At 45.7% G+C, this 24,446-nt stretch overlaps 2 protein-coding genes across 2 annotated transcripts in view; both read left to right on the forward strand.

Moving 5' to 3' along the window:
- The window catches only part of si:dkey-150i13.2 (mitochondrial carnitine/acylcarnitine carrier protein), a 72,603-nt gene extending 71,667 nt beyond the window's left edge, over positions 1-936 (forward strand). The window contains exons 8-9 of the mRNA XM_034172048.1: positions 499-620; positions 718-936. Coding sequence (XP_034027939.1) covers positions 499-551 — 53 coding nt within the window. The 3' untranslated portion in view covers positions 552-620; positions 718-936. The remainder of the gene's footprint in view (positions 1-498; positions 621-717) is intronic.
- Positions 937-7,296: 6,360 nt separating this feature from the next.
- Positions 7,297-24,446, forward strand: part of taz (tafazzin) — a 29,143-nt gene continuing 11,993 nt past the window's right edge. Inside the window, 6 exon segments of the mRNA XM_034172049.1 lie at positions 7,297-7,301; positions 22,879-23,005; positions 23,653-23,663; positions 23,665-23,782; positions 23,851-23,896; positions 24,003-24,088. Coding sequence (XP_034027940.1) covers positions 22,882-23,005; positions 23,653-23,663; positions 23,665-23,782; positions 23,851-23,896; positions 24,003-24,088 — 385 coding nt within the window. The 5' untranslated portion in view covers positions 7,297-7,301; positions 22,879-22,881.

Genomic DNA, 24,446 nt, shown 5'->3' on the forward strand with positions numbered 1-24,446 from the left:
ATGAAAATCTTCCATAGCACTACAAGGTGTGGAAGCTCTCAGAAAGAAAAAAAATAAATCATTAAATAGAATAAATAAACTAAAAAAACTAATAACTAATAAAATAAATACCAGAGGGAAGAAAATCAGCCACCAGCCTGCAGCAACAGTAGAGGTTGGCATTAGCACAAATATTTTGAAATGCCCCCTTAAAATATGGAGACGGTTATTATGAACAAGAAAATGCAAATCATTGACCAAATGATCTAGTCTAACCTCCTGTAAATACCCACTGGAGTCAAAACCCCCCAAACATGCATTTTCCCTCCAAGATGCATCTTCACTGAAACTTGAAAAGGCATCATTTTAAAAATTTCAACATAGAAGAGCTTGATTTTTTTTTTTTTGTCCAAAGGTTCTCAATTAAGTGTGTGTGTGTGTGTGTGTGTGTGTGTGTGTGTGTGTGTGTGTGTGTGTGTGTGTGTGTGTGTGTGTGTGTGTGTGTGTGTGTGTGTGTAGCTGCAGAAGGGAAGTACAGAGGTCTGTGGGATGTCTTAAAAACACTGCTTTGAGAAGAAGGACCCCAAGCTCTTTATAAGGGATTCAATGCTGTGTTCATCCGAGCGTTCCCTGCCAATGCGGTACTATTTTACATTAATCGTACACTGCACAAGATCTACAGATGCACAGCATCACTTGTTTTATTTCTGGACTAAAACTCCTATTTTTCTCCCTCAGGCCTGTTTCTTGGGGTTTGAGGTAGCGCTAAAGGGACTAAACTGGCTGGCTCCCACTTGGTGAGACTGTTATTCGTTAGCAGTCAAGAACCAAACTCTAGTCATAACAAAGCTCTTTTGTCAGTTACACGTTTCTGTGTGTGTTTTAGGTCTTTGAAATTGCATTTCAGAATTTTATGCTGTGAATTTTATATAGAAATTTGACATTTTGTTATTATTATTATTAACTGCAAGTTTTTCATTTTATTTAATTGATTTTGAGCCATGGAAATGCACATTTCATATATGAATATATAGTTTAATTAATGTAATGTATGGTGCTTGTAAAATATCCCTTTAAATAAATGGATATTTAATATGGACAGATTTTTTTTGTTTTTTCAAATTTGTATGTTATGTCAAGGATCACATTTAATTTGTTATGTGAACAGGTTTTCTTGGCCTTTTTAAGGGCCTGGTCACACGGCACAGCTGTATGAAGGAATAAAAGTCAAAAACTCACAAATCGTCAAGAAAAGGTGGACGAATGATCCTGCACTTCTCCCATCACCGAAACCCCTACGAATCAAGAGTGTATCAAGGAATGAAACAAAATCGAAACTAGCAAAAGAAAAATGAAATGATGCAAACGTCTACCTTGACACTTTAAACAAAATCAAAACAAAACATTTATGATGATGTGACGTGACAGCGTATGAGACTGAGCACAACCAGCCTGTGCTCATATCTGCAGCACCTGCAGGTGCTGGATCTGGTTGTCTTGACAACAGTTTGTCTTCACAGAAACGAGAGTTACGAATGTAACTACGGTTCTATGAATTCCGGATGACCGCCAGAGGGCGGTGCTTTAGCACCTGGACATGTGCGCAAGCACAGAGAAGTCGAGAATATATACCAACAAAGTCACGCCATTGGATGTGACCTGGGTGACGTCACTGGTTGTCTTTATATGCCAGACGCACCCAGCACTCGCTTCTTTTTGGAATGAACTCGCAAAACTCTGAGTGACAAGCAACTCTGGCGGTCATCCGGAATTCATAGAACCGTAGTTACATTCGTAACTCTTGTTCGATTTCATTCCTCCTGACCGCCAGAGGGAGGTGCTTTAGCACCTGGATGACTTAATACCAACAAGGTCACGAAGAGTCACACTCACCTCACATCAGCAGTGGGGAGTGGAGGCAGACAACACCGCCAAAGTCACTGCAGGAGGAGCAGCCACATTCAGTCTGTAATAGCAGGCGAAGGTACAGGACGAAGCCCACGTAGCAGCAGCACAAATATCACTCAAAGGGACACCTCTCAGTGCAGCCCAGGAGGTGGACACCCCTCTGGTGGAATTGTACCGTAACCTTAGTAGGCTGAAGACCTCTGGACCTGTATACTTGTAAAATGGCATCCACGACCCAATGTGAGAGTTGCTGCTTTGAGACAGCACAGCCTCTTTTGTGATCACTGTAACACACAAACAGGGCATCTGTTTCCTGGTTCCCAGCAGTCATACTAATGTACTGCTTTAACATTCGGACAGGACACAGGGAACCTGAAACAGATAATCCTGGATCACAATGCGGGGCATACACAGCCAAGGAAACTGGCTGGTTAACATGAAAGGTTGAAATTCTCTTGGGTAAAAACGATGGATTAGGCCACAGCGTAACCCCAGATCCATCAGAATTCCATCGCAAACAATCCTCAGTGACTGATAGGGCATGGAGTTCTCCCACCCGCTTAGCCAAAGATAGTGCAAGTAGAAAGGCAGTATTCACTGACACCCACTTAAGATCAGCACTTTCAACTGGTTCAAAAGGGGATAAGCTTAAACCCTCCAGGACTAGGGGAAGGTCCCATGAAGGTACGCGTGCAAGCCTTGGAGGCCGCAAATGTAGAGCACCTTTCAAAAAACGACACACTAAGAAATGTGAACCCACTGACCGGCCATCAACATAGACGTGCCGGGCAGAGATTGCAGCAACATAAACCTTCAAGGTAGCGACAGAAAGTCCATTCTCCAGCAGTTCTTGTAAATATTTGAGTAGAATAGGCACAGGGCAACGCTCCGGGTCTAACCTTTGGTTCTCATACCACCGCACAAACAGCTTCCATCTGTTTTCATACAAAGCCCTGGTAGAAGCAGCACTTGAATTAAGGATAGTTTCAACAACAGCCTGGTCACAAGAACTTAACAAGGAGTCCAGCCCCTCAACGGCCTCACATACAGATGAAGGCGTTCTGGGTGAGGGTGCCAAATCCTCCCCTGTAGCTGTGACAACAAATCCTTCCTCTCCGGGAGAGCCCAAGGTTCTCCCTCAAGGAGTTTGTAAATCATGGGAAACTAAATCCTCCCCGGCCAGAATGGAGCAACCAGCAGCATCCTGTGGCTGCTCTGTTCTATCCTGTGCAGTGTCAACATTAGCAGTGGGAGAGGAGGGAAGGCATAAAGGAGGCAATCTGGCCACTGGTGAGCCAATGCATCCTGCCCCAGTGGGCTGTCTGGTTCCAAGAGGGAGTACCACCGTGGGCAATGTGTCGAGGTGCTTGAAGCGAAGAGGTCCACTTCCGCTACACCATACTTCTGCCAGATTATCTGAACCACAATCGGGTTCAGTCTCCACTCTCCCGGTGGTGGTTTCAGTCTGGAGAGTAAATCCGCAACTCTGTTCTGTACGCCGGGCAGATGAACTGTTCTGACACTTTGAAGGCGAGGCAATGCCCATAAGAGAAGCCTCCACGTTTCTGCCAATGAGTGACTGGATCTGGTGCCCCCCCTGATGGTTTATGTGATAGACTGTGATAGGTGTGTAACTTTGCAAAAACAATGTCGGACTCTGTTGTTTTCTCTGGGCCCCTCCCCAATCAGACCGGGAGTGACATGTTTAGCCGCATGTTCTCCTTGAATTGCTGGCTGTCTGAGTGGTGTCCAAAAAATGAGGTGGGCTTCATAGATAATTGGCAAAGCTTCTGGGGAAAACCTGGTCTTGTTAGGAGAGACGGCATCCATCCCACTTTGGATGGAGCAGCTCTCATTTCTAGAAATCTGGCTAATTTTCTTAAATCCTCCAAACCGTGACTATCCAGGGTTGGGACCAGGAAGCAGAGTTGTAGTCTTACACACCTCTCTGCAGCTTCTCTCCCATGCCATCCCCTCATTACCCCATCCCGTAGAGACGGTGCCTGCTCCCAGACTACCAATAACCAGCAAAAATCTATTTAAGCATAAAAATTCAAAAAGAAAAAATAATATAGCACCTTCAACTGCACCACAGACTAAAACAGTTAAATGTGGTCTATTAAACATTAGGTCTCTCTCTTCTAAGTCCCTGTTGGTAAATGATATAATAATTGATCAACATATTGATTTATTCTGCCTAACAGAAACCTGGTTACAGCAGGATGAATATGTTAGTTTAAATGAGTCAACACTCCCGAGTCACACTAACTGTCAGAATGCTCGTAGCACGGGCCGGGGCGGTGGATTAGCAGCAATCTTCCATTCCAGCTTATTAATTAATCAAAAACCCAGACAGAGCTTTAATTCATTTGAAAGCTTGTCTCTTAGTCTTGTCCATCCAAATTGGAAGTCCCAAAAACCAGTTTTATTTGTTATTATCTATCGTCCACCTGGTCGTTACTGTGAGTTTCTCTGTGAATTTTCAGACCTTTTGTCTGACTTAGTGCTTAGCTCAGATAAGATAATTATAGTGGGCGATTTTAACATCCACACAGATGCTGAGAATGACAGCCTCAACACTGCATTTAATCTATTATTAGACTCTATTGGCTTTGCTCAAAAAGTAAATGAGTCCACCCACCACTTTAATCATATCTTAGATCTTGTTCTGACTTATGGTATGGAAATAGAAGACTTAACAGTATTCCCTGAAACTCCCTTCTGTCTGATCATTTTTTAATAACATTTACATTTACTCTGATGGACTACCCAGCAGTAGGGAATAAGTTTCATTACACTCGAAGTCTTTCAGAAAGCGCTGTAACTAGGTTTAAGGATATGATTCCTTCTTTATGTTCTCTAATGCCATATAACAACACAGTGCAGAGTAGCTACCTAAACTCTGTAAGGGAGATAGAGTATCTCGTCAATAGTTTTACATCCTCATTGAAGACAACTTTGGATGCTGTAGCTCCTCTGAAAAAGAGAGCTTTAAATCAGAAGTGTCTGACTCCATGGTATAACTCTCAAACTCGTAGCTTAAAGCAGATAACCCGTAAGTTGGAGAGGAAATGGCGTCTCACTAATTTAGAAGATCTTCACTTAGCCTGGAAAAAGAGTCTGTTGCTCTATAAAAAAGCCCTCCGTAAAGCTAGGACATCTTTCTACTCATCACTAATTGAAGAAAATAAGAACAACCCCAGGTTTCTTTTCAGCACTGTAGCCAGGCTGACAAAGAGTCAGAGCTCTATTGAGCTGAGTATTCCATTATCTTTAACTAGTAATGAGTTCATGACTTTCTTTGCTAACAAAATTTTAACTATTAGAGAAAAAATTACTCATAACCATCCCAAAGACGTATCGTTATCTTTGGCTGCTTTCAGTGATGCCGGTATTTGGTTAGACTCTTTCTCCTCCGATTGTTCTGTCTGAGTTATTTTCATTATTACTTCATCCAAACCATCAACATGTTTATTAGACCCCATTCCTACCAGGCTGCTCAAGGAAGCCCTACCATTATTTAATGCTTCGATCTTAAATATGATCAATCTATCTTTGTTAGTTGGCTATGTACCACAGGCTTTTAAGGTGGCAGTAATTAAACCATTACTTAAAAAGCCATCACTTGACCCAGCTATCTTAGCTAATTATAGGCCAATCTCCAACCTTCCTTTTCTCTCAAAAATTCTTGAAAGGGTAGTTGTAAAACAGCTAACTGATCATCTGCAGAGGAATGGTCTATTTGAAGAGTTTCAGTCAGGTTTTAGAATTCATCATAGTACAGAAACAGCATTAGTGAAGGTTACAAATGATCTTCTTATGGCCTCGGACAGTGGACTCATCTCTGTGCTTGTTCTGTTAGACCTCAGTGCTGCTTTTGATACTGTTGACCATAAAATTTTATTACAGAGATTAGAGCATGCCATAGGTATTAAAGGCACTGCGCTGCGGTGGTTTGAATCATATTTGTCTAATAGATTACAATTTGTTCATGTAAATGGGAATCTTCTTCACAGACTAAAGTTAATTATGGAGTTCCACAAGGTTCTGTGCTAGGACCAATTTTATTCACTTTATATATGCTTCCCTTAGGCAGTATTATTAGACGGTATTGCTTAAATTTTCATTGTTACGCAGATGATACCCAGCTTTATCTATCCATGAAGCCAGAGGACACACACCAATTAGCTAAACTGCAGGATTGTCTTACAGACATAAAGACATGGATGACCTCTAATTTCCTGCTTTTAAACTCAGATAAAACTGAAGTTATTGTACTTGGCCCCACAAATCTTAGAAACATGGTGTCTAACCAGATCCTTACTCTGGATGGCATTACCCTGACCTCTAGTAATACTGTGAGAAATCTTGGAGTCATTTTTGATCAGGATATGTCATTCAAAGCGCATATTAAACAAATATGTAGGACTGCTTTTTTGCATTTACGCAATATCTCTAAAATCAGAAAGGTCTTGTCTCAGAGTGATGCTGAAAAACTAATTCATGCATTTATTTCCTCTAGGCTGGACTATTGTAATTCATTATTATCAGGTTGTCCTAAAAGTTCCCTAAAAAGCCTTCAGTTAATTCAAAATGCTGCAGCTAGAGTGCTGACGGGGACTAGAAGGAGAGAGCATATCTCACCCATATTGGCCTCTCTTCATTGGCTTCCTGTTAATTCTAGAATAGAATTTAAAATTCTTCTTCTTACTTATAAGGTTTTGAATAATCAGGTCCCATCTATCTTAGGGACCTCGTAGTACCATATCACCCCAATAGAGCGCTTCGCTCTCAGACTGCAGGCTTACTTGTAGTTCTAGGGTTTGTAAGAGTAGAATGGGAGGCAGAGCCTTCAGCTTTCAGGCTCCTCTCCTGTGGAACCAGCTCCCAATTCAGATCAGGGAGACAGACACCCTCTCTACTTTTAAGATTAGGCTTAAAACTTTCCTTTTTGCTAAAGCTTATAGTTAGGGCTGGATCAGGTGACCCTGAACCATCCCTTAGTTATGCTGCTATAGACGTAGACTGCTGGGGGGTTCCCATGATGCACTGTTTCTTTCTCTTTTTGCTCTGTATGCACCACTCTGCATTTAATCATTAGTGATCGATCTCTGCTCCCCTCCACAGCATGTCTTTTTCCTGGTTCTCTCCCTCAGCCCCAACCAGTCCCAGCAGAAGACTGCCCCTCCCTGGCCTGGTTCTGCTGGAGGTTTCTTCCTGTTAAAAGGAGTTTTTTCCTTCCCACTGTAGCCAAGGTGCTTGCTCACAGGGGGTCGTTTTGACCGTTGGGGTTTTACATCATTATTGTATGGCCTTGCCTTACAATATAAAGCGCCTTGGGGCAACTGTTTGTTGTGATTTGGCGCTATATAAAAAAAAAATTGAAAATTGAATTGATAGACTGTGGACGTGTTGTCCGACTGGACAAGAACATGTCTTCCTTTCAGGGCCAGGAGGAAATGCTTGAGAGCCAGTCGCACAGCGCAAAGCTCCAGCACATTTATGTGTTGAAGTCTCTCCTGAGGACTCCAGACACCCCTCACCATCCTGTGATTCCACACGGCCCCCCCAACCTTTGAGTGATTCATCTTTAACAACCACCTCTCAACGAGAAGGGACGGAGCCTAGAGGGACACCCTTGCAGATGAAGTCCACGCTCCCCCAGGGTCTGAGGTGCAGAAGGCACTGGTTCAAGAGTCGTACAAGCCTGTGCTGATGCAACTTTGAGTTGAGGCCTAGGTTGTTGATCCAAATCTGTAGGGGACGCAACAACAGAAGTCCCAAAGGTACCACTAGTGACATGTGCAGGTCAATTTGGCCATCAACCAGAGCAGCAAACCAAAAGGCAGCGTCACAACCCATTGAATGTGTGAGACGAGACAAATTACATCGTCCACTCTCTGCGGGGATGGCGATGCAGTCATAGTCAGGGAGTTGATGGCAATGCCAATGAAGGTCGTTTGTTGACTGGGAACAAGAGAACTCTTTGCAAAGTTCACGTGAGTCCTAACTGAGAGATATGGTTCAGTAGAATAGCTGTGTCGTTGTGCGCCTGCTCCTGAGTCGGAGCGCAGACAAGCCAATCGTCTTAGTAGGGAAGGATTCTTAATCCCAAGAGCTTGCAGTGGGGCTAGTGCTGCAGCCATACATCTGGTAAATGTAAGAGGGGCGAGAGAGAGGCTAAAAGGAAGCACCCTTGAACTGGTATGCCTGACCCTCGAAAGCAAAGCGTTGAAACTGCCTGTGACGAGGGCCCACTAGCACATGGAAATAGGCGTCCTTACGTCGACACTTGTGAACCAGTCTCCTGGTGTGATAGCTTGAAGGACTTCAACTGTGTGGAGCATGTGAAACTGCAGCACCTTGAGATAATGATTCCGACGTAGGAGATCAAGGATGAGACGAAAGCCGCCTCCTTCTTTGGAACAAGGAAGTAAATTGAATAGATCCCCTGAGCTGGTCTGAATTGTGAACTGGCTCTATGGCCCCCTTCTCAGGAGTTCCAAAATCTCTCGTTGTAGGGCGGCATACTGCACCGAGTCGGAAACAACAGTCATCCTCACCCCATTGAACTTTGGAGGACGACATCTGAACTGAATTCTGTAACCCTCGAACAAGGTTGAACTGACCCATGGGTCTTCAACTTGAGCCTCCCAGTGGCTGAGATGATTTCGTGAAAAACAGCTGGGGCAAAATGTTGGCAGTCAGACCCGACCACCTCTGCCTCGCATCCCTGAGGACCTCTGGGCGCGATTACTGGAAGCTCTGTGAAACCGTTCAGTTCTCGGAGGTCTGCCCGTAGGCTCCCGAAAGGCAGGCCGCTGGGAGAGCTGGACCTCAACTGTGAAAGCACGTGCAGCTCTGGGAGTATGCAGGAGCCTGGATGTAGAGTGAAAAGCTGTAGCACGTCTGACTGGCTTGAGGTCTGGAAGACCGTGTAGGTCCAACAAACTGTCGTCGACATTTACTAGCATCAACAGCATGCTCCAAAGTTTGTTGGGACACAGGTCCCAAATACATGGCCTTGAAGAACCGGCAGTGACGGAGTGTGCCTCTGCAGGATTCGGACAGGGGGGGACTGCATAAGCCACACCTGACGTCTAGTGATGGTAAGTGTTGACATCAATCTGCCAAGCTCTCTGGACATATAAGCAAAGGTTTGGAGTGAGGCATCACTAAGACTGAGAAGCATCATCAACCTCTGCCTCCCTCAAAGACTTTGAGAGGGCAAGGCCGAAATGGGACAGTGCGTTGCCTAGGCGACCAATGCGAGCAGCTATGTCATAGCTTTTGGTGAGGAGGTCATCAGTGACCCTACACTGAGGTTGTGGGCAGCGGGCATCCGGCTGAGCAGCATCAGCCGGAGCCACAACCAGGTTCGTCAGAATGCTGTCAATGGCGGGCCTACGGTTCAGACATACTGCGCGAATCACACCATAGAGCTAAGGGCTCTGCAGTCCTGCGATAGATTGGGTCCAGTGATTGGGGTCTCCCAACATCGGTGGAGCTCCTGATATATGGTTGCGAAACTGGAACGTTGAACTCAGGCTTCTGAGTGACTGTGAAAAAGGCACTTGAAGCAGTGGTTTCCGCAGGGGGATTGTCAACCCCAAGCCTGGATAAAGCCAACTGAACAGCATGCTTGACAAAGGATAGTCCAGGTCCGGTTTGCGGCAGGGACTCTGCCTCAGAGGTGTGAGAACCCACTAATGAATGGCTTGTAGAGAGACCCCTCTCATCCTGATCCTCTACACAGTTTATATCACTTGTCATGTACAAGGAATCAGTTGCAGCAATAGACATGACATCTTCCTCCTGCTGAGTAACTACATCGGTCTGATCAGCCTCATTAGGGACAACAGGAACTGTCATGGCATCCCTAGGCTGTAGATTCAGAAGCAAGGACTTAATCTGAGCAAACTCAGAAGTCAACGTTTCGACCTTTTCAGCCAAAGCATGGTCATGAGTAACCTTCTTGGCAGAAGGGGCTCGTGCATGTGGGCGTTTACGGCATTTTGGTTCCTTCCTGGGGCTGGAGGCCAAAGTCGCACTAGACATTGCACTTTCCAATGCCGCAAGTCTAGCAGATCTCTCTGCCAGTGGCATGCTGGCACAATTAAGGCAGGCATCACCAGTCAGGGCTTCCCTCAGGTGTCTGATCCCAAGACACGAGGGGCAAAACATATGTCCATCATCTGGGCTCAAGGGAGCCAAACAGGTACTACAGCCATGCAACAAAGGCCCTGTCAACATTGTGAACTGCGTGCAGATGGCTAACGCAAGCCTTGATGGTTACAGATAGAAAGACAAAGCGTGAATCACACGCAGTGTAAATAGTAACACAAGGCACTGAGCGTGAATCACTTGCAGCGTAATGTTAACACAAGGCACGGAGCGTGAAGCGCTCACAGCCATAGACTTGACATGAGGCACGGACCATGAAGCACTCCAGCTGCAGACTTGACACGAGGCACGGAGCATGAAGCACTCCCAGCCACAGACTTGACACGAGGCACGGAGCGTGAAGCACTCCCAGCATAAAAGCTAATACAAGACCCGGAGCATGAAGCCCTCACAGTGTAAAAGTTAATACAAGGCACGGACTGTGAAACACTCACAGCCACAGTAATAACACGATGCACACAGCCGAAATACTCACAGCCCAAGTGCTAAGTCACTTATAGCAACGACGACAACACTAGCTGCTAGCGGAGCTGTTAAACTTAGCAAAATGGCGGCAGCGCAGATGAAGTACTTCAAGGAGTGGAAAACACTCATGGCAAGCCCAACACAGTACACTATACTGGTTCTGATACACACACTACCACGTAGTTAACGGGGTTAGCGACACAACTAAACGAGTAGCCAGCTTTCATCGGAACAACACAGCTAATGTGCACAGAGGAAAATACCCAGCAGGGCAGCGGCGAAGGCGCGCACCCGGTGTTTAGGAAGGTGTACTCACGACAGGCGTCAGTTGAAGAATACAAAAAAACGGTAAAGTCGTGTCTTGCAGCCTGTGGAGGACGTGTGCAGTGCACGTAGGTCCAGCTGAAGCTGGGTTGCGAGGCTACAAGCGAGAGCGGCAATCGCAGGTAAATGCATTCTCAACCTCTAAGAATGCAAGAATGTAGAAAAGAAGCGAGCGCTGGGTGCGTCTGGCATATAAAGACAACCAGTGACGTCACCCAGGTCACATCCAATGGTGTGACTTTGTTGGTATATATTCTCGACTTCTCTGAGCTTGCGCACATGTAGTTATCCAGGTGCTAAAGCACCGCCCTCTGGTGGTCAGGAGGAATGAAATAGAACTACGTGGCTGGAATGTGGCTGGAATGTGCATAAATAGTTAAAGTAGTTGATCAAACGTTTTTGCCGCTGTTGTTTCTGTATGAAAACGTTGCTTTTTTTGTCCCACACATGGACGAGTCACGTTCAGCTCGTCGGATCTTTAGTTATTGATCCGTTCAGATATCGTCAATGTCCATGCAAGACAGTCAAACAGAACGCTAACGGTATGGGAACTACGCAAACAATGAGGAATTGTCAAGACAAAAGCAAAACGGAATACGGATGAATTGAGGTTGTCGTCGGGATTCATTCCCATATTTCATCCATCCATCCATTTTCTTCCGCTTTATCCAGAGTCAGGTCGCGGGGGCAGCAGCTCAAGCAAAGCCGCCCAGGCCTCCCGATCCACACACACCTACTCCAAGGCGTTCCCAAGCCAGCCGAGAGATGTACTCTCTCCAGTGTGTCCTGGGTCTTCCCCGGGGCCTCCTCCCAATGGGACGTACCCGGAACACCTCTCCAGCGAGGCGTCCAGGGGGCATCCGGAAAAGATGCCCGAGCCACCTCAACTCACTCCTTTCAATGTTGATATATATATATATATATATATATATATATATATATATATATATATATATATATATATATATATATATATATATATACATACACTCAACAAAAATATAAACGCAACACTTTTGGTTTTGCTCCCATTTTGTATGAGATGAACTCAAAGATCTAAAAGTTTTTCCTACATACACAATATCACCATTTCCCTCAAATATTGTTCACAAACCAGTCTAAATCTGTGATAGTGAGCACTTCTCCTTTGCTGAGATAATCCATCCCACCTCACAGGTGTGCCATATCAATATGCTGATTAGACACCATGATTAGTGCACAGGTGTGCCTTAGACTGTCCACAATAAAAGGCCACTCTGAAAGGTGCAGTTTTATCACACAGCACAATGCCACAGATGTTGCAAGATTTGAGGGAGCGTGCAGTTGGCATGCTGACAGCAGGAATGTCAACCAGAGCTGTTGCTCATGTATTGAATGTTCATGTCTCTACCATAAGCCATCTCCAAAGACGTTTCAGAGAATTTGGCAGTACATCCAACCAGCCATGTGACATGTCTGGTGAGTATGCCGGCCATGCAAGAACTGGGACATTTTCAGCTTCCAAGAATTGTGTACAGATCCTTGCAACATGGGGCCGTGCATTATCCTGCTGCAACATGAGGTGATGTTCTTGGATGTATGGCACAACAATGGGCTTCAGGATCTCGTCACGGTATCTCTGTGCATTCAAAATGCCATCAATAAAATGCACCTGTGTTCTTCGTCCATAACAGACGCCTGCCCATACCATAACCCCACCACCACCATGGGCCACTCGATCCACAACATTGACATCAGAAAACCGCTCACCCACACGACGCCACACACGCTGTCTGCCATCTGCCCTGGACAGTGTGAACTGGGATTCATCCGTGAAGAGAACACCTCTCCAACGTGCCAAACGCCAGCGAATGTGAGCATTTGCCCACTCAGGTCGGTTATGACGACGAACTGGAGTCAGGTCGAGACCCCGATGAGGACGACGAGCATGCAGATGAGCTTCCCTGAGACGGTTTCTGACAGTTTGTGCATAAATTCTTTGGTTATGCAAACCGATTGTTTCAGCAGCTGTCCGAGTGGCTGGTCTCAGACGATCTTGGAGGTGAACATGCTGGATGTGGAGGTCCTGGGCTGGTGTGGTTACACGTGGTCTGCGGTTGTGAGGCTGGTTGGATGTACTGCCAAATTCTCTGAAACGTCTTTGGAGACGGCTTATGGTAGAGACATGAACATTCAATACATGAGCAACAGCTCTGGTTGACATTCCTGCTGTCAGCATGCCCAATTGCACACTCCCTCAAATCTTGCGACATCTGTGGCATTGTGCTGTGTGATAAAACTGCACCTTTCAGAGTGGCCTTTTATTGTGGGCAGTCTAAGGCACACCTGTGCACTAATCATGGTGTCTAATCAGCATCTTGATGTGGTGTGAGGTGGGATGGATTATCTCAGCAAAGGAGAAGTGCTCACTATCACAGATTTAGACTGGTTTGTGAACAATATTTGAGTGAAATGGTGATATTGTGTATGTGGACAAAGTTTTAAATCTTTGAGTTCATCTCATACAAAATGGGAGCAAAACCAAAAGTGTTGCGTTTATATTTTTGTTGAGTGTATATAAATTACTCTAAGTATAAAATATCTAAATATAAGTGTAAAAAATGAAATAACATAAAATAAGCATGCTGGTAAGAACAATAGAATATAACAAAGCAATGTAATAAAATAGAAATATGCACTATAAGAAGGGAAATATAAAGTATACTTGTGTAATGGCCTATCTACATAATAGTGCATCAGTGTGCAACATTCACTGTTTTGTGCAACGTTCAGCAGTAAATGGTTTAGTGCAGTTGAGCCAATGGATTCAAGTTAACAGATATTGTAGTGCAATAGAATAAAGTGACCGTAATATATTAAAGTGTCCAATGGAAGATAAAAGTGACCAGTGATGGGGGGCTCCGTCCTTAAGGGGGGAGTGGGGGTGGTTCAGCTGTTTAACAGTCTAATGGCTGTGGGAAAGAAGGAGTTCTTGAACCTAGTGGTTCTGCATTTCACAGTCCTGAACCTGTGGCCTGAGGGGAGGAGTGTGAATAGTCCGTGTTTGGGGTGAGTGGGGTCTTTGATGATGGAGACAGCTCTCCTGTGGACTCTGCAGTGGTAGATGCAATGCAGAGAGGGTTGTGGGGTCTTGGTGATTTTAAACGCAGTCTTTACCACTCTCTGCAGGCGTTTGCGGTCCCACACAGTAGAGCTGCTGTACCACACAGTGATGCAGGTGGTCAGGACTGAATCAATGATGCAGCTGTAGAAGTTGCTGAGGATCTTGGGCACCATCCCAAATTTCCTCAGCCTCCTCAGGAAATACAGCCGCTGCTGAGCCTTCTTCATCACCTGTGTGGTGTTGAATGTCCAGGTGAGGTCATCGCTGATGTGGACCCCCAGGTACTTGAAGTTCCTCACCCTCTCCACCTCAAGACCTCGGATGAACAGCGGCTGGTGAGGCCTCCTCTCCTTCCTCATGACCACTATCATCTCCTTGGTCTTGTCTGTGTTGAGGGTGAGGTTGTTGTCTCCACACCACGTCACCAGACTGTCCACCTCCCTCCTGTAGGCCGCCTCGTCTCCGCCAGTGATGCGTCCTATCACGGTGGTGTCATCGGCAAACTTGATGATAGTGTTGTTGGGGTGGGAGGCGACACAGTCATGGGTGAACAGGGTGTAGAGGATGGGGCTGAGGACACAACCCTGTGGGAGATGCAGTTTGAGTTTTCATTGTAGTGAAATGCCAGAGATGGAACCCCAATCTGTTCCTCAGCTCCTGAGCCCTCATCCTTTGCTGCTCAGAAGGGAGTGTAGTAGGAGCATACTTAGCCATTTCTATGCTATTATTCTACATTTTATGCAGTTTCTGCTGTTGCATTGATACATTTATGATACAGCTGTATCCTATCATCATGTAGCAGGTCCACAGCCAGGGGAGTATCACTAAACTCCCCCACCCCACCCCAACCCATGCATACACACACACACACACACACACACACACACACACACACACACACACACACACACACACACACACCACCACCACCACCACCATCTTTTTGGGGTGAAGTTCCACTTTTGAAGACACTTTTTTAAAATAGTTTTGCAAGCTAAATGCTACTGACACAAAATAGCATTACATAAACAGTTATCCTAATCAATACCATATCTTTGATGTTATAGTAAATATCATTTTATATCAGGAGCACAGTGGATTAGTGGTTAGCACTGTTGCCTCACAGCAAGAAGCCTGTGGAATCGCTTCCCACGTGGGGTCTTTCTGCCTGGAGTTTGCACGTTCTCCTTGCATAGGTGCCAACGTGACTCCAGAAAGGGCAGCGAGGGTGCAGGTTTATTTGTAACTCATCCCGTCTGCTGATTAACAGCAGACGGGATGAGTTCTTCACCTGATGGAGTTGGTGGTTGCAAAACACAAGGAGTATAGGTGTCAACGGTTGACACCTATACTCTGTGTTTTGCGTGGGTTCGATCTGGGTGCTCCAGCTAGCTCCCACATCCAAAGCCATGCAGATTAGGTGAGTTGGAAACTTTAAATTGACTATAGATCTGAATGTGTTTGTCTATATGTGGTCCTGCAATAGACTGACATCGTGTCCAGGGTGTACCCTGCCTCCCGCCTATGGCTACTGGGATAGGCTCCACCCCACCGTGACCCTTAATTAGGGTTGCCACCCATCCCTTAAAATGCAGAATTGTCCTTTATTTGACAATTAATTGTTGCGTCTCATTATGAATTATTATGGAACATAAATTGTTCCGTATTTTCATAAATGACCCACAGACACTCACACACTCATCAAATATGAATAATAAACAAAATAAAACACAGGAAATATTAAGTGTTGCCAATGTCATCTCTGTATCTCACGTCGGGTCCTCGCTACGTGACCCGACATGAGATACAGCAGATAGACCTCAGACTTTCACGTCTGTGTCTCTGTGTACCCACCTTCCTGGTCCTGTCACAGGTTGCCCGGTTGTCTGGCATGGCTACACCCGAAACTCCACCACATCCAAAGAAGCAAAAATGTTTGCAAATACAGACATGAGTGGGAAGAGTCTAACCCCTGGCTTGACAGCATTAGTGGCAATGGGTACAAGGCAAACTGTAGGCAAACTGTTGTGTGGGCCGCTGAAGAGGAGGTACTGCTGGCCCACTACCACCAGAGGGCGCCCTGCTTGGAGTGCGGGCTCCAAGCATGAGAGGGCGCCAGATCCAGAGGAAGTGACAGCTGTCACTCATCTACGCCACTACTTAAGCCGGACTGCAAACTCCACCTCCCCGCCGAGAAATCGACTACCGTGAGGTAATTCTCTGCTGAGTGACACATTGTGTTATTTGCAGCCCTATTCCTGTGGACGGAGCCTTATCTGGAGTGGCGGAGATTAACGACGACGACTGCGCCTTACTCTCTGGACAGATAAGTGGTTACACAGGCGTTGCACGAGTGTGTGATTCGGAGGTGGAGGTTCCCCCTCCTAACGGTGTACAGACCGAGAACCACTGAGTGTAAAGACTTACACTCATTCATCTTGTTTCTGCTTTTTTGCCAGCAGTACCAGGGTCGACAGTCGAAGACAGAGGTCACCTGGGGATTCGGGACTATGGCGGCTCCGGTGTTCTTCAGGCCGTTGGTGGTGGAAGCCGTGTGGGACGCGGCCTCTCTCTCATCGGGGTCTCCTATCTTCGAGCCTGCCCACACGTCACCTGGTGTTAATTGACTTTGCAGATTTTGTGTATTTAGTTGTGTATTGTCACAACATTAAATTGTTACCTTTTGGCTTACTCATTGTCCGTTCCTTTGTGCCCCCTGTTGTGGGTCCGTGCTACGACACCTTCCCAACACAAACAAGTATTTGTATTTTTTATTTCCTCTTAAAGTAAAAATGTCCTCACTTGAAAGACTAAAATTCTTGGTCTGTTTTTCTTAAGATTTATGTTTATTATTGCACACTTCAGTGACTGCACAGCTTATTAACAGTTTTGTGTTAATAAGGCACTTAAAGCTTTAAGTATGACTAAATGCTTTTTTCAGAATTAAATATACCACTCCCTGGGTGGTGGTAGTGGCCCTGAGGAGCTGTGGTGGGCGTCCTCTATTTTCATTTCTGAAAGGTGGCAACCCTACCCTTAATTAGTGGGTATAGAAGGTGGATGGATCAGTCTTTCTGCATAGCGTTCAAACTGACTCAACTTTCTGCTTCTAACATAACTTAAAACATTCGCGTTTCATTGGATGTAAAGGGGTGTTTGTTGTAACTGTTACACCCAGTGTTGTGCTTATCTCATATAGAAGGTTGTAGAAATGCCAAAAATCCCTGTCAAGTTATGTACTTCTAATCACTGCTGTGTTAGCTGGTGGGGGCAGTCAATCTTAAGAGCTAGTAACAATTTGAAATAAAAGCATTTTGCTGTGTTCAAGTAGTATTTATTTTCATGTACCTTGTCTGACAGCAACCATACAGTCAGGTACATAAAAGGCATTTGGACCATGATGCAAATTTCTTTTTATAAATCTTTTTATTTGGGACTGTAATGTGTATTACATTCACATATTACATATGTTAAATCTCCCTTTTTACAAGAACAAACTTATAAACAAACCGATACTCAGAGATGGAATAATAATAAAGTAAAATAAATTGCAAAGTAAAATAAAATTTAATGTAATATACACGGTATAGTACTATCACAATTAGGTCCACCACAGTCCAAAATCACAGGAATACAAATAAGTCAGAGGATTTTTTCAGTTTATGTGAGATTTGTTTCGCTTAAAACCGATTGCCAAATGTCCAAAAATCCATCAATGTTGGAGTCTGTGTAATATCTTAAATTGTGTTTCTCAGAGTTACATCTCAAAATTTTAAGTGTGTTTTTGATTAAGAGTCCATTTTTTCTTCTATTTCCTCTCCTAAATCAGCCTGCCATTGTCTTTTTGAGATGGCCTGTGGAGAAAGGTGTATTTGATGAGAACACTTTATATATTTGAGAAATTAATCCTTCTAGTTTATTATTTATTAGAATGTGCTCCAAGAAATTCAAATTTGGGGGATGTATTGAATTTGGGATATAGTGTCTAATTTGTCATTCCACGTCCCAACAGCCAGGGGCTGTGAGGGCTGCCACTCCACCCGCCCTCGACTTGCAACCCAGTCCTCTCTGCACCCGACCCCCATGGCCCCCCTCTGCAGGTGGTGAACCCACAGGAGGGCAGGCCCACGTCGCTCTTTGGGCTGAGCCCGGCCGGGCCCCATGGGCTAAGGCCCGACCACCAAGCGATCACGCGCGAGCCCCCAGGTCTGGCTCCAGGGTGGGGCCCCAGCTCCACCATACCGGGCGACGTCTCGGTCCTTGAGAGATACCGACTAGAGATAGTCGGGCTCACCTCCACACACAGCTTGGATTCTGGTACCCAACTCCTGGAGAGGGGCTGGACGTTCCCACTTTTCTGGCATTGCCCACAGGGAGAGGCAGAGAGCTGGGGTCGCATTGCTTATGCTCCCCAGCTCAGTCGCCATGTGTTGGAGTTCACTCCGGTGAACGAGAGGGTCGCGTCCCTACGCCTTCAGGTCGGGGACAGGTCTCTCACTGTTGTCTCGGCCTATGGGCCAGGTGGCAGTGTAGAGTACCCGACTTTCTTGGAGTCCCTGGGAGGGGTACTAGATAGCGCTCTGACTGGGGACTCCATTGTTCTCCTGGGGGATTTCAACACCCACGTGGGCGGTGACAGTGAGACCTGGGGGGGGTTGATCGGGAAGAACGGCCTCCCCGATCTGAACCCGAGTGGTGTTCAGTTGTTGGACTTCTGTGCTAGTCACAGTTTGTCCATCACGAACACCATGTTCGAGCACAAGGGTGTCCATAAGTGCACGTGGCACCAGGACACCCTGAGCCGGAGGTCGATGATCAACTTTGCAGTCGTATCATCTGACCTTCGGCCACGTGTCTCGGACACTCGAGTGAAGAGAGGAGCTGAGCTGTCGACTGATCACCACCTGGTGGTGAGTTGGATCCACTGGGAGGGGAGGAAGCCGGTCAGACCTGGCAGGCCCAAACGTATCGTGAGGGTCTGCTGGGAACGACTGGCAGAACCCTCTGTCAGCGAGGTCTTCAACTCCCACCTCCGGGAGAGCTTCTCCCAGATCCCGGGGGAGGTTGGAGACATGGAGTCCGAGTGGACCATGTTCTCCACCTCCATTGTCAATGCGGCCGCTCGTAGCTGTGGTCACAAGGTCTCTGGTGCCTGTCGCGGCGGCAATCCCTGAACCCGGTGGTGGACGCCGGAAGTAAGGGATGCTGTCAAGCTGAAGAAGGAGTCCTACTTGTCTTTGTTGGTAGGTGGGACCCCGGAGGCAGCTGACAGGTACCGGCAGGCCAACGTGCCGCAGCCCGTGCGGTTCGCAGAGGCAAAAACTCGGGTCTGGGCGGAGTTCGGGGAGGCCATGGAGGAGGACTTTTGGTCGGCCTCGAAGAAATTCTGGCAAACCGTCCGACGCCTCAGGAGGCAGAAGCAGCTCTCCACCAGCACTGTCCATGGTGTGGGTGGGGAGCCGTTGACCCTGACTGGGGATGTTGTCGGGCGGTGGAAGGTGTACTTCGAGGATCTCCTCAATCCCATCGTCACGTCTTCGAAGAGGAAGCAGAGACTGGGGACTCAGAGGCAGACTCATCCATTACCCAGGCAGGAAGTCACCGAGGTGGTTAGAAAGCTCCTCGGTGGCAAGGTTCCTGGGGTGGATGAAATCCGTCCTGAGTACCTTAAATCTCTGGATGCTGTGGGACTGTCTTGGCTGACACGCCTCTGCAACATCGCGTGGTGGTTGGGGACAGTGCCTCTGGATTGGCAGACCGGGGGTGGTGGGTCCTCTGTTTAAGAAGGGGGACCGGAGGTGTGTTCAGCTACAGGGGATCACACTCCTCAGCCTCCCTGGTAAGGTCTATTCCAGAGTACTGGAGAGGAGAATTCAACCGATAGTCAAACCTCGGATTCAGGAGGAGCAGTGTGGTTTTCGTCCTGGTTGCGGCACACTGGACCAGCTCTACATGCTCCATCGGGTGCTCGAGGGTTCATGGGAGTTTGCCTAACCAGTCCACATGTGCTTTGTGGATCTGGAGAAGGCGTTTGACCGTGTCCCTCGGGGCACCCTGTGGGGGGTGCTCCAGGAGTACGGGGTCCGGTTGTCCTTTGCTAAGGCTATCCGGTCCCTGTACGACCGCAGCAGGCGCTTGGGTCGCATTGCCGGTAGTAAGCCAAACCTGTTTCCAGTGCACGTTGGCCTCCGCCAGGGCTGCCCTTTTTCACCGGTTCTGTTCATTATCTTTATGGACAGAATTTCTAGGCACAGCCAGGGTGTAGAGGGGGTCTGGTTTGGGAGCCACAGAATCTTGTCTCTGCTGTTTTCGGACAATGTGGTTCTGTTGGCTTCGTCAAATCAGGACCTTAAGCGTGCACTGGGGTGCTTTGCAGCCGAGTGTGAAGCGTCTGGGATGAAAATCAGCACCTCCAAATCCGAGGCCATGGTTCTCGACCGGAAAAGGTGCTTTGCCCTCTTCAGGTTGGTGGAGTGTCCTTGCTTTAAGTGGAGGAGTTCAAGTATCTCGGGGTCTTGTTCACGAGTGAGGGACGGATGGAGCGTGAGATCGACAGACGGATCGGTGCAGCATCGGCAGTGTGCGGTCGCTGTATCGATCGTCGTGGTGAAGAGAGAGCTGAGGTGGGGGGCAAAGCACTCGATTTACCGATCGATCTACGTTCCGATCTTCACCTATGGTCATGAGATTTGGCCATCGCGAGTACAAGCGGCCGAGATGAGTTTCCTCCACAGGGTGGCTGGGTGCTCCCTTAGAGATAGGGTGAGGAGCTTGGTCACTCGGGAGGAGCTTGGAGTCGAGCGCTGCTCCTCCACGTCGAAAGGAGCCGGTTGAGGTGGCTCTGGCATCTTTTACGGATGCCCCCTGGACGCCTCGCTGGAGAGGTGTTCCGGGCATGTCCCATCAGGAGGAGGCCCCGGGAAGACCCAGGACACGCTGGAGGGACTACGTCTCTCTGGCATGGGAACGCTTTGGGGTTCCCCGGAGGAGCTGGGGGAGGTGTGTGTGGATCGGGAGGTCTGGGCGGCTTTGCTTGAGCTGCTGCCCCCACGACCCGACTCCGGAATAAAGTGGAAGAAATGGATGGATGGATGTCTAATTTGTAAGTAGAGGAAGAAGTGAGATGAATGAGTAATATCTATTCTTTAGAACCTCAAATGACGCCAATGATTCACCTTGATAGAGTCTGACAAGCTGATCTAAGCCCCTCTCATTCCAGAATTTGAGAATCTTGATATGATGGGCTAAAGTAAGGATTCTAAAATGTGGGGGCTAGTAACGAAAAACGATCTTTTAACTTAAAAGATAATAGTGTTTTATACCATGTGTTAAAGTGTTTAGTACAATGAAATTGTTCTGCAGTTCTAATTTTGTCTTCTTATAACGTGTAAAGGGGCAATATTTTGATATCATACCACAACTGCCAGATTCCATAGCAATCCATGTATTAGATGCATCAGGGTTCATCCATTCATAAATATAACATATTTGTGCAGCCCAATAATAGTGACGGATATTTGGAACTGATTAATCTGCCTGATCTGTATTTCTCTGTATTTTGCAAATTTTCATTCGCACTTTCTTCCCCTGCCATATATATATTGGGTGAATATTTTTTCCAGCTTTGAGAACCAAGAATTTGGAATGGAGTTTGGCAACATTTGTAGTGGATACATGAGTCTCCGGACTATATTCATTTATAATCGTCCCAGGCAGGTTACAGGTAATGTTTACCATCTATCCAAGTCCTCTTTATACTTATTACTTTAATATTGGGTTTAAATTCAATTTAAACATTTTTAAAGTGTGGACTTTGAGCTTTGTCTCATGGGTTTTGTTTAAAAAAAACCCATTGTTTTAACCATTTAGGGATTATGGACATGTTTTAAACACTGGGTCCTAGATATGGCTGCTGAATTTTGCGCGCACCTGTGTGACACTGTTGTGACCATTCCCAGACCATTAGGGGGCGGTAGTACACTTCAAACTAGGTGTCAACCACTTGAAATGCAAGATGAAGAAGTGCGTAGTTTTTTCTTCCGGGTTCAGTGATCACAAAACTTGCCGGAAGGAGAAAGGTGGAGTAAATAATTTTACTTTTCTGCTCATAAGCTTTTAGTAATTCTCAGTAACGTTGTTTGAAACAGTGTGAGTTAGAGCAAACTAGAGCAAGAGTCCCGAGTAAAATGAAGACAAATAATGTTACTGTGAGTAAGTGTCAGTCTACCGAGAGTGAATATTGTTTTTGTTTTGTTTCCGATGAGGTCAATTATAAATGTAAGAGGATAACTGAAGGATTGTGTGGCTACAGCAATTAAAAATCAGGTGTTTCAGCAAATGTGGTGACCCATCAGATTTAGTGACTTTATCATATTTCCCCTGAGAACCAGTTTATATTTGACTAGATTCCAAGCAGTGGCTTCTTCTGTAAACAGGACTTTTTCAGTAAGAAAGGTGTATCTTTTGAGCAGTTTATTTACTTTATATTCATGTTTTAGTTTACCTTTTTTCCAGCTTATTTGGTGAGTTATTTCATACAAACTCTTAATTGGATCCATGATTGTAACATGATTCTAAGGAGCACACAGGAAATAAACTTTTTTTTCATACATTATCTTGAGGGCAGTACGGCGGACTTAGTGGTTAGCACTCTTGCCTCACAGCAAGGTCATGTGATTGGTTCCCACCTGTGGCCTTTCTGTGTGGTGTTTGCATGTTCTTCCTGTGTTTGTGTGCGTTCCCTCCGGGTGCTCCCATTGAGGTGTAGCGGACTATGAGAATAAATGTGTGACCAAGGTTTTGGGACAGCATTCAGTTTTTATTTCATGCCCTCCGGATTACTCAGAGCTTCACATTTGATTGGGTTTTCTGTTTCTTATTGTGTGGTCTTGCCAGGTTAATGTGTGTGGATGTAGTGGATGTGGAGTGCTGTGATGTCCTTGGAGGTCAAGTGGCCATATCCAAAATGTCCTTCTTTCGCATGGAGGATGTCCGGCTCAGTGATCATGGGCATGGTTGGCCTGTACTCTTACATCTGGACCAGTAAGTCAAAACCTCCAGTACTGCATCAAGCACATTTACTGCACGTCAAACACTTAAAAATTAAATAGAAAGTTGGTGTTGAGTACTTGTCATATTCTCTTCTTTAAAACAATTTATTTATTTTCAGTGACGAAACTACATAATTTCTTTGGGGGCATCTCCTGGAATTAATAGAGAATAGTGTTTTATTCAGTTTTACAATAATTTAATTATGTAGGAACTGAGTGATTGTGTAGAACTGTGCTATATACTGAACAATGCAAACTTCTGCTAATTCAACATGTAGATCCGCCTCGGATCTGCTGTGGTGAGCCTGAGTGCAAACAAGGGAGCAGCTGAAGGAACTTGCTTTTTTTACTGCACAATGATATGCTTTTTAAAAAATTCATAACTTTCTAATTGATATTTAATGAAATAGGAAAAAAATCTAATTTAATTTCAGTTTAAGGAAGAATGTTTGGACATTACTGGGGTTGTTTTGTGTTGTATGTGTGTCTGTGTGCCAAAATTCTCAGACTTAAAACTTGTTTATATGCTGAATGCACATAGTTGTAAATACCAAAAACTGTGTACTTACTTGTAATCTTAACACAAACATTTTCAGTCTTTTCCTTATTCATTTCAACTTTGTCGATTCACATCTTCAGGGTACATGAACTGTTTTGACAGTCCACAACCATGAGGTTTTGTTGAATCTGATTGACCAGCGCCCCCCCAAGACACCCCTTATCACTCTGTCCAATCACCAGTCCTGTATGGATGACCCACACATTTGGGGTAAGGACACATGCATAATGTGAATTGCATCTCTTGATGAAAGTGATTTAATCAGTTGTATTCGACAGGTACACTAAAGTTCAGACAATTGTGGAACTTTAACAAGATGCGATGGTAAGCTGTTCAATTTCTGCATGCAGTTTTGTCAGGTTTTCAACATTTTACTTTGTCTTGGTTTCATCTGTCAGTAATATGTAATATCTTGATTGTAATTGGACAGGACTCCAACAGCATCTGACATCTGCTTCACAAGTGAGCTTCACTCCAAGTTCTTCAGCCGTGGCAAATGTGTTCCTGTTATCAGAGGTATGAGTGAGTATGTGTCTGCATAGCATCCCAGGCTTCAGTAAAGTACATGAAAAAAACATTATATTGTTGAACACTGTTGAATTGCAAACAACAGTGCCACATGTGAAGCCACAAGGCAAAGCTTGTGCATTTCAGTTAAAGTGATTAAGGAAATTTGTCAACTATAGCACCCTTCTCTGTGTGATTATTTGATTTGTTGTCACTTCATGGTGAATTGATAGAGAATGTATTAATTTTGATTTGTTTTAATACAATACAACACATTATTCTTGTCCACTACTTGGGATGTAACTCACTCAGGGCTGCAAAACCTCTGTTTGTATATGGATTTCCATCAAAATTTGTTTCCAGGTTG

Source organism: Thalassophryne amazonica, chromosome 6, assembly GCF_902500255.1.
Source record: "Thalassophryne amazonica chromosome 6, fThaAma1.1, whole genome shotgun sequence".
Taxonomy (NCBI): Eukaryota; Metazoa; Chordata; class Actinopteri; order Batrachoidiformes; family Batrachoididae; genus Thalassophryne; species Thalassophryne amazonica.